The 10,548-nt window shown below is 40.9% G+C and overlaps 1 protein-coding gene across 1 annotated transcript in view; it reads left to right on the forward strand.

Moving 5' to 3' along the window:
* LOC133128846 (uncharacterized) overlaps nt 1–10,042 on the forward strand; it is a 15,975-nt gene extending 5,933 nt beyond the window's left edge. Inside the window, exons 4-7 of the mRNA XM_061242653.1 lie at nt 6,051–6,092; nt 7,632–7,856; nt 8,014–8,098; nt 9,286–10,042. Coding sequence (XP_061098637.1) covers nt 6,051–6,092; nt 7,632–7,856; nt 8,014–8,098; nt 9,286–9,464 — 531 coding nt within the window. The 3' untranslated portion in view covers nt 9,465–10,042. The remainder of the gene's footprint in view (nt 1–6,050; nt 6,093–7,631; nt 7,857–8,013; nt 8,099–9,285) is intronic.
* Nucleotides 10,043–10,548: the final 506 nt, after the last annotated feature.

The raw sequence follows: 10,548 nt of genomic DNA on the forward strand, positions 1-10,548 counted from the left end.
ATTTATTTATTTATTTATTTATTTATTTTTTGCTTGTTTGTCATACTTAAATGTTTCAGATTGAACAAATTTAAATATTATTCAAAGACAACACAAGTAAACACAAAATGCAGTTTTTAAAATGAAGGTTTTTATTATTAAGGGAGAAAAAAAAATCCAAACCTACATGGCCCTGTGTGAAAAAGTGATTGAAACAAATGAGAAAGAAAGTAATTGAGATCTATCAGTCTGGAAAAGGTTATAAAGCCATTTCTAAGGCTTGGGTACTCCAGCGAACCACAGTGTGAGCCATTATCCACAAATGGCGAAAACATGGAACAGTGGTGAACCTTCCCAGGAGTGGCCGGCCGACCAAAATTACCCCAAGAGCGCAGCGACGACTCATCCAAGAGGTCACAAAAGACCCCACAACAACATCCAAAGACCTGCAGGCCTCACTTGCCTCAGTTAAGGTCAGTGTTCATGACTCCACCATAAGAAAGAGACTGGGCAAAAATGGCCTGCATGGCAGAGTTCCAAGACGAAAACCACTGCTGAGCAAAAAGAACATTAAGGCTCGTCTCAATTTTGCCAGAAAACATCTTGATGATCCCCAAGACTTTTGGGAAAATACTCTGTGGTCTGACGAGACAAAAGTTGAACTTTTTGGAAGGTGTGTGTCCCATTACATCTGACGTAAAAGTAACACCGCATTTCAGAAAAAGAACATCATACCAACAGTAAAATATGGTGGTGGTAGTGTGATGGTCTGGGGCTGTTTTGCTGCTTCAGGACCTGGAAGACTTGCTGTGATAAATGGAACCATGAATTCTGCTGTCTACCAAAAAATCCTGAAGGAGAATGTCCGGCCATCTGTTCGTGACCTCAAGCTGAAACGAACTTGGGTTCTGCAGCAGGACAATGATCCAAAACACACCAGCAAGTCCACCTCTGAATGGCTGAAGAAAAACAAAATGAAGACTTTGGAGTGGCCTAGTCAAAGTCCTGACCTGAATCCTATTGAGATGCTGTGGCATGACCTTAAAAAGGCGGTTCATGCTCGAAAACCCTCCAATGTGGCTGAATTACAACAATTCTGCAAAGATGAGTGGGCCAAAATTCCTCCACAGCACTGTAAGAGACACATTGCAGGTTATCGCCAACGCTTGATTGCAGTCGTTGCTGCTACGGGTGGCCCAACCAGTTATTAGGTTTAGGGGGCAATCACTTCTTCACACAGGGTCGTGTAGGTTTGGATTTTTTTCTCCCGTAATAATAAAAACCTTCATTTAAAAACTGCATTTTGTGTTTACTTGTGTTGTCTTTGACTAATATTTAAATTTGTTTGATGATCTGAAACATTTAGGTGTGACAAACATGCAAAAAAATAAGAAATCACACCACTTTCTCTGTAAATATTGGTCCAATTCACATCAATCAAAGTGTTTTAGTGTCTGGGATAGTCAATCAGGAACTATAATCATAAACCACATTTAGCAACTAAAATCATAAACCACATTTCTCTGGAGAAAAACTACCATTGAACGCGCATTAACTTCTGGTGGAAGCGGCCGCTTCCCTGGTTGTGTTTGGAATGCAATTCATTTATGTTATGGGTAGCACCATCTCGATAGAGTGGGTGGGGCTTAGGAACGGATACTTAACATATACGTCATTTTTGTCACCACTTCATTTGCAAAGTTACAGCTGATGCACCCGTGAAGAAGAATGTGGAGGACCAAAAGGAAATGCAACCGGACGCAGTTTTTTAAGTATTCTGTAAACCTGAGAACTGCACGATGTTACCCCCTTGGCCACGCTGCGTTACAAATAAGAATGTCAGTTCATGTCATTAATTTGGAGAGAGTAGGAGGAGGGGAGAGAGCAGTAGCAGGGCAACAAGGTCAAGCAGATCTGTTCATACGAGTGGTGGAGAGGCCCAATGATCCCAAACACATTGCCTATGCAACCAATCAATGGAAAGAAATGGAAGGTTTTGGATTAGCCATGTCACCGGACTTAAGTCCAGTCGAGCATGCATTACCCCCTGAAACAAAGATCAACTAAAAGTGGCTGCAATGAAGGCCTGGAAAGTTATTTTCCAAATTCGATGCCAAATGATCAAATGTCAGCAGGTCAAGACATGGTGCAGTTGGATGTTTGGACTATAAAATAAATACACTTAATACACTTTTCCAAAATAGCTGGGCTTAAATGCTTTGGCCGGCCCTGACAATATTGGCGCCCTCGGCAAGATTTTAGATTGCCACCCCCCAAACACCTTTTTTAATGCAAGAAATTAAACATTGTAAAACAATATCAATAAATAAAGTAAAAGTAAAGTACAATATACAGTTGGGTTCAAATAAATAGCAGTGTATTAAAATAGTTCCATATTTCAAATGTAGTGGAAACATTACACATTCAATTCCAAATCAAAGCATTAATAAATTGTATCTAGTCTGCATTATTATTTTACAGGAAACAAAGAAAAGGAATATGAATCTGTTAAAATGACTGTGTCAACATTTTTCTCTTCAAACTCAAGATCTTTTGACCTTACCCTCACACTTTCCCCTCCCACCCACAAAGCAGGCAACCTTCTTGACCTTATCCTCACAAGGAGCTGCACAACAACCAACCTCTCTGTAACACCACTCCATATATCTGACCACTCCATTTCTTTTTCTCCTCCACTCTCCTCTAACACCCATTCATCTCTCCCACCATCCACTGTCACCTGTCGGCGTAACCTACGCCACCTGTCTACCTCCACCCTCTCGTCTACAATCCTCTCCTCCCTACCATCTGCGGAGTCTTTCTCTCGACTGTCTCCTGATGATGCTGACTCTCTGTGTCCCCTCACCACCAAATTAGCCCGGGCCTCCCCCCAGTCCTTGGCTTTCTGATGCTCTACGAGCTGTCCGAACCAAACAGCGGGGCAGCGGAGAGAAAATGGAAAAGGTCCAGTCTCCCCAGTGATATGGCTTCCTTCCATGCCCTCCTGTCATCTTTCTATTCCTCTGTCGCTCTAGCTAAATCTTCCTTCTTTCACTCTAAAATGAACATGGCCACCTCTAATCCCTGCAAACTGTTTTCAAACTTCTCCTCTCTTCTGCCCCCCCACCTCCCTCATCACTCTCACCTGATGACTTTGTCTCCTTCTTTGAAAAGAATGTGGATGCCATTCGCAAGTCCTTCTCCCCACCCATTCCCCCTGCTGACCCTCCTACCTTCCCCAACTCCCTATCCTCCTTTTCTCCCCTCTCTGACTCCGACACTTTGAAACTCCTCACATCCCACCGCCCAACCACCTGTCCTCTTGACCTCATCCCCTCTCCCCTTCTACAATCTATCTCTAATGATATCTCTTCCCTGAAGACGGCCAGAGTCACTCCCCTGCTCAAAAGACCCCTCTGGTCTGAACAACTACCGGACTGTCTCTTCTTCCCTTTCTCGCTAAAACTCAGGTGGTCTGCTCCCAACTGTCCACTTATCTTCTCCAGAACAATCTCCACGATCCCAACCAGTCCAGCTTCAACAGTGGCCACTCCACTGAGACCGCCCTGCTCACGGTCACTGAGGCACTCCACTCTGCTGAAGCCAAATCCCTCTCCTCTGTCCTCATCTGCCTCGACCTGTCGGCCGCCTTCAATACAGTCAACCATGAGATTCTGCTCTCATCGCTGACTCGGATGGGTGTCACAGGGTCTGCACTGGCATGGTTTTCCTACCTCTCTGGTCGTTCCTACCAAGCGACTTGGAGGGGCTCAGCCTCTGACCCCCACCCCCTATAAACTGGAGTCCTGCAGGGCTCAGTTCTTGGTCCTCTCCTCTTCTCTCTATCCACCATGTCTCTTGGTTCTGTTATCTCTTCCCATGGCTTTTCTTACCATTCTTATGCCGATGACACCCAACTCTTTCTTTCCTTCCCCCCCAATACCCAGGTCACCACACAGATCTCTGCCTGCTTGGCTGATATCTCTGCGTGGATGACTTCCCACCACCTGAAGCTTAACCGTGCCAAGACTGAGCTTCTCTAAATCCCTGCTAAGTCCTCTCCGACAATCGACCTCTCACTGACTGTTGAGGACTTTGTAGTTTCCTCCTCCCCTACGGCAAAGAATCTTGGGGTGACTCTTGATAACTGCCTCACCCTGGCTCCACAAGTATCCTCCACTGCCTGAACCTGCAGGTTCTTCATCGACAATCTATGCCGTACCCATCATCTCCTGACGGAGAAAGCCACCCAGCTCCTAGTCCAGGCGCTCGTCATTTCCTGCCAGGAAAAACACACCTTCTCAAACTGCAATTTAGTCCTCCCTCCTGATCCCCCCCCCCTTCCGATATCCCTATCCCTCTTGTCTAAACCAAAGAAAAGAAGAAAAGAAAAAAAAGAAATTGCACTTATGATGACTATGTTTTGTTTAGAACACTTCATTTTACTAGTTATGGATGTGATGCTTTAACTTGTGGAAGAACCTATGCACTTGTAAATTGCTTTGGATTAAAAGCGTCTGCCAAATGACTAAAATGTAAATGTAAAATGTAAACATTACTGTATATACTGAAGAAAGTTTTCAAGATTTAACTTCACTTTAAATTACTGAACTAATATTTAGTTGCATAACCATTGTTTTTGATAACTGCTACACATCTGTGTTGCATCGAGTCAACCAACTTCTGGCACCTAGAAACAGGTATTTCAGCCCAGGATGAACAAACTACATTCCACAGTTCCTGTGAAGTTTTGGGTTTTGCTTCAGAAACAAGTTTTCAATGGAATTGAGCTGGCCACTCCATTACCTCAATCCTTTTTTTCTGGAACCAAGAGGTCCCTCGCTTACTCGTGTGTTTGGGGTTGTTGTCTTGTTGAAACACCCATGTCAGGGGCATTTCCTCTTCAATATAATCTCTTCAAGTATTTTGACACCCATTATGACACCCATTATGTTCAAACTGATCCATGATCCCTGGTATACGAACCCAATACCGTAGTATTAAAAACATCCCCATACCATGATTTTTGCGCCACCATGCTTCACAGTCTTCAGTGTACTGTGGCTTGAATTCAGTACCCGGGGGTTGTCGATGTACTGTCAATGACCACTAGACCCAAAAAGAAGAATTTTACTCTCATGAGTCCGCAGAATGTTACAGTATTTCTCTTTGGGCCAACTGATGTGTTCCTTGGCAAATTTGAACTGATTCTGCACCTGCCATTTTTTCAACAATGGTGCTTTACAGGGGCTTCTTGCTGATAGCTTAGCTTCGATCAAATGTCTTCTGACTGTAACAGCACTTACAAGTAATTGTAGATCAGCTTTGATCTTTCTGGAGCTGATGAATGGCTGAATCTTTGCCATTCTGACTATTCTTTGATCGGTTTTAACAGTAGTTGCTTGTTTTCTTCTGCGTGTTTTGGGTTTTTGTTGCCATTTTAAAGCATTTGAGATCATTTCACTTCTTTATATGTTTTCCCCTCTCCAATCAAGTTTTTAATCAAATGACATTGTTCCTCCGAACAATGTTTGGAATGGCCCATTTTACTAAGCAATTCAGAAGGAAATCTATTTTATAACAATGTGTGAAACAATTAATGACAGGTTTTTTCACAGAATAAATTAATTCTCTAATTAAACTCAAAATGCTATTATATTGAACACGCCCCTTTCAATGAATGAGTCAATTACTCAGAACAAGCAGTGTGCATGTCATGACATTTGGGTCTGTTGTTTTTCTGTTACACAACTAAATCTGTAAGTAAATTTGCCATGCAGAAATATCACTACTACTAATAACAGTGGTTTGTCAGGTTACTGATGTTGTACTGCTATTTTTTTAACACGACTGTATGAATGGGGGTTATTCAGAACTCTGAAAGTGAAATCAAAACAGACTAGTTTCAATTTGAATAATTAATTGGATTATTACTTCCTTTACTGTGACGTTATTTGTAGTTATCAGATATGTTTATAGTAAGCTGTAAGTGGGATTCTCTTTTTGTCTGCTTACCAAAAGATGCAGCATAATACAGTAATAATATTTATTCATTCCATATTTTCTTACAGGATGGTAATGCTCTGCAAAAAGAACCATTCAGAAAAGTAAAGGTAATTAGAATATACAAAAAAAACAAAAGAAACTTGATTGCTGACTTAACCTTAACACTGTAAAACCTCAATTCCAGTCTTACCAAATGAGCTGAGCTCATTGTTGAGTGGACATTATGAAGTGTAACTGCCCTATTTTGTAGAGATGGGGGAAAAATTGATTCAGTTATGTATTGCGATTCTTTTGTGCAGTGATTCATGCATCGCCACACTGTCTCCAAAATCTATTTTTTAAATACATTTTTCATTTTTCATTTATATATGTTTGAATTTGAGGTGGTGAAACGCTATTCCTCTATAATCTTACAGGTGGCATGCTCTAAACTATTCACACATTGGCAGGCAGCACATCATCCCGTGTGTTAGGAGCTCATTATTTGCTAACTTTGTGTAGAAATAACAATTATGGCAGATGACTGGTTGCAGGTGGCAGGTTGCAACCAGAGATACATGCTGCTCCTCCACAGTTTAAATTGAGTGAATGGAGGAACTTTCATAATTTAAAGGCACAATAGGTAATTTTGGACTCCCAACAGTCAAGAGAGGAATTGCAACAACAGACAACCTCAAACCATAACACTGTTTATGCTTCTCAGTCTATGAATATAACGCGTAATTTAAATTGTTATTATACAGTTCAGTGTTCTCGTGCACTGTAACGCAACAGAGCCTGATGTCTTTTCATAGTGTTCTAGTAAGAAAATGTTCGCCGAATAGGTGACTATGAGATCTTCACTTTTGTGTGCTACCCAACACTATTTATAGTTTTCACTTTTGCTAACCAACTATATTGTGAGCAGGCAAGTTATTTGGCTGTGTGACTAGCTGGTTATATAAACAAGATATGATAGTCTACCACAAACGATGCAACTGCAACTTACAGTTTGAGCGTGTTTGTTGCTGCAGTTCCTCTCTTGACTGTTAGATAAAACTGTGTCACGCTAAAGTTAAGTGTAGTGGTAATACAACAAACATATGGGCCCATATTGCTTGACACCATCCTGAGTTAGACAACGCAGCGGAGATAGTTTGAACAAGATTCATAGCAGTTCAGATGCAGTGCATCACAACATCAATTGCTCATTTTATATGCAGATCTGAGGCCATACAGTGATGTGGAAAATACAGGTTTTCGTAAAGGTTTATGGCCAAGGTACATCATGCCATCAGGACACTTTTTTTCCGGCACAGCCCTACAACGAGGTGAAGTCCAAGTTAAGGAATCATTTAGTAAAGCTGAATGAGTTGCTTTGACATGCAAAGCATATACCTCAATGGCCTCTGCAACAATAGCATTGTACTACATTACAAACGAGTGGTGCATGTCCTCTCATGTCCTCGTGTAGAGTTGTGTACAACAGTCACAAAAATGGCAGAGCTACTTAATAATACTGTAGAGGAATGGGGAATTACGAAAAAAAGACACAGACAATGACTAATATGTTAATAGCATTAATATGTTATTAATATGTTGTTGCTGTCCAGTTGACCGGTTTTCTTGCTCACACCTTGAACCTGGCCTCGCAATGTGCACTGAAGGTTCCAGCTGTTGCAGGACTACTAGGACGAGTGCAATGCGTAACTGGATTCATCCACAGAAGTGTCATAGGCCTCCTTGCTTTGAAGAAAAAACAAAAGTTACTGGACCTTCTGGATCACGGAGGGACAACAGACGTATCAACAAGATGGAATAGCTCTTACGACATGGTCGACTGTTTTCTGGAGCAACAATCAGCGGTTACAGCTGCACTGCTTTGCCCAGAGGTAAGAAAGAGCGAGAAGGAGATAAACACCTTCACTGAGTCAGATATTTCTAATGCCGAAGAGTTTGTTTAAACTCTGAAGCCAGTCAAGATGGCGACGTGTTATGTCAGATGAAAGTGCCCCAACACTACATGTTATAGCCCCTCTATATGCACAGCTTTTGCAAGCCACCCAGGAGAGCCTTGGTGATGCTCTGTTTGTAAGACACATCAACGAGGCCATTCACCAAGACCTAAAAAAAGGTATGCAGGGGAGCTGGAGATGACCATGCTTAACATCACATCAAAAATTGATCCACGATTCAAAGCACGGCTGTTCCTGTCAGAGGATGACAGGCAAGAAACATACAAAAGAGTGATTGTTGAAGCTGCAGCAACAGCTGAGCAGCATTCCCAAATAAGCTCAATGGCAAATAAAGTACAAACACATAAAATGATTTATGCTTTAGATTCCTTTAGTACATTTTATACATAATAGGTCATAATAACATAGTAAGTCAAACATTATTCATGTGATGATTATTTTACGTTATTGTAGCTGAAATAGAATGCTTACAATAGCTATTGATACAGTTTTCCGTACAAACTATAACGGTTGCTTTGTCCTGTGACTAAAAACCATTAATGATATTAGTGATAATGAGAAGGAGAGGGAACATGGTCATGCAAACAAAAAGTAGCTGTATTCATTTATGCAGTTCAATGAAATGGCAGACAATCACTCCCCAAGGTTAGTCAAGATGCCTAGTCCACCACCGAAAAGTTCTTACAAAAACCAAAAAGATGAAATAGTCCACAATACGAAGGGCAAAAAGGAAAAGGTTAGATCTCACCCCTCTGTGGTTTGGAAGTCCATCATTTCAGTCCTTATAATCCAGTAATCCACCGAAAAAGAAAAGTCTTTTAAATCCAATGGGCCTTTGTCTTTCCTTTTCCCAATGGTTCAATCAGTCCAATAAAGCAATCCTTTTCCTTCTTTCTTTAAAGTGATCCCCAACCGGCCTAACTAGGCCTTAGCCCAAAACCATCTTCCCCACTCCACCAAACATTTTTTCCTTTGTTCCCCTTAGCACCTCCCATTCCTGTCTCTAGCACACCCCCTTCCTGACTCCTGGTGGTGAGAAAAAGTATAGCTATAAAGAGATAGGGAAGAGTTTACAGGCCCTGCTGATGGAACCCTATTCCTTAACAAAACATTCGTTACAAAACAAACATTAGCTTTTTTAAATCTAGTTTACAGTTTATAATACTTTTTATGATGACCTATTATTTAAACTGAATCTGGAGTTATATTATTGATCAGTGATAACATCATGATGTGCAAAACAAAACAAAATGACTTTGCTATTGCTGCATTATTAAATATTGAAATATGTGTAAAAAATTAAATCAGTCAAATTTGTTGTACTGTGTGTATCCTTTGTTGAGAGTTGTGAGTTTGGAACAAGAGGAGCTCAGGAAATATGAGTGTGCTGAACAGGAAAAGGTGCCACAGGGTCCCCCACCTGCGGAGAGAACCTGTGCCCTGGCTGATTTATTTGGTAACATATTTGGAGATGTCAGGAAGGCACCAGAAAAGTCCCCCATTGACGAAGCAGAGGATGAGTAAAAAATAAAATTAAAATAAAAATACAAGGAGGCTGCTCCTTTGCCATTGTCCAAAAACACTGTGGACTGGTGGAAAGGACACTCTGAGTACCCCTGCCTTGCAAGATTGGCCAAGCGGTACTTTTGTGTGCCAGGGACAAGTGTTGCTTCTGAATGTGTGTTATTACCCAAGTTTTTAGGTATAAAAACTTTACCATACCTAAATACTAGCTTGATGTAGCTTATGCCATGACAGCAGCTTTTTTGTTTACTACTAATTTGAAGTAAAATTTTATACTGTTCTATTTGAAGGTATTTTGTTGCCCTTGGTTTTTCAGGGGAAAACAATTATGTTATGCTACATTTAATTACTCATGTTGAATTTGGTTGTGCAGCTGTTGAATAAAGCTGTCAATGTATAAAGAGTGTGACTCAACTTTTTTTTACATGGCTCAAGGTATTAAAATTGTAAAAGAAAAATCTGAAAAAATTTATATTGAATCTGGATATTTATAGAATCGCAATACTTACAGAATCACAATATAAATTGAATTGGCACCTAGGTATCATGATATCTTATCGGTATTTGCAGTCCCCAGTGATTCCCATCCCTACTATTTTGGTTCTGGGAAATCGGTGAATTTGGATTTTACAGTGCAATGAAAGTATATTTCTTTTTGGTTAAATACAGTAGTGTAGAGCAGAAGGCCATTAACAAATATAACAATGGAATATCTGAACTGAGAACTGTCTAAAGGTTGCCAACAGTTTATCACAAATCCATACATTAAAATAAATATTCTGAAATATTGTAATGTAATCAACTTTATATATGTGCATATGTATGTGTACTTGCATGTGTGTTGCAGAAGAGCTCTGGGATCCTGCAGCGTGCCTGTTGTGTTGCCCTGCCCATACAGCTCCTGCTTCTATCTCTACTGCTGCTGGCATTCTTCCTTCCCCTTACAGATGAGGACACTAGCTGCTCCTTCGTCAACAACTTTGCCCGCTCCTTCAGGCTCATGCTGCACTATAGGGGCCCCCCACCCACCTGAGATAACTTTTCCTGAGACCTCACCCTCTAAGCTCACTATAGGAAAATTTTC

Source organism: Conger conger, chromosome 5 (genome assembly GCF_963514075.1).
Source record: "Conger conger chromosome 5, fConCon1.1, whole genome shotgun sequence".
In the NCBI taxonomy this organism is placed as follows: Eukaryota; Metazoa; Chordata; class Actinopteri; order Anguilliformes; family Congridae; genus Conger; species Conger conger.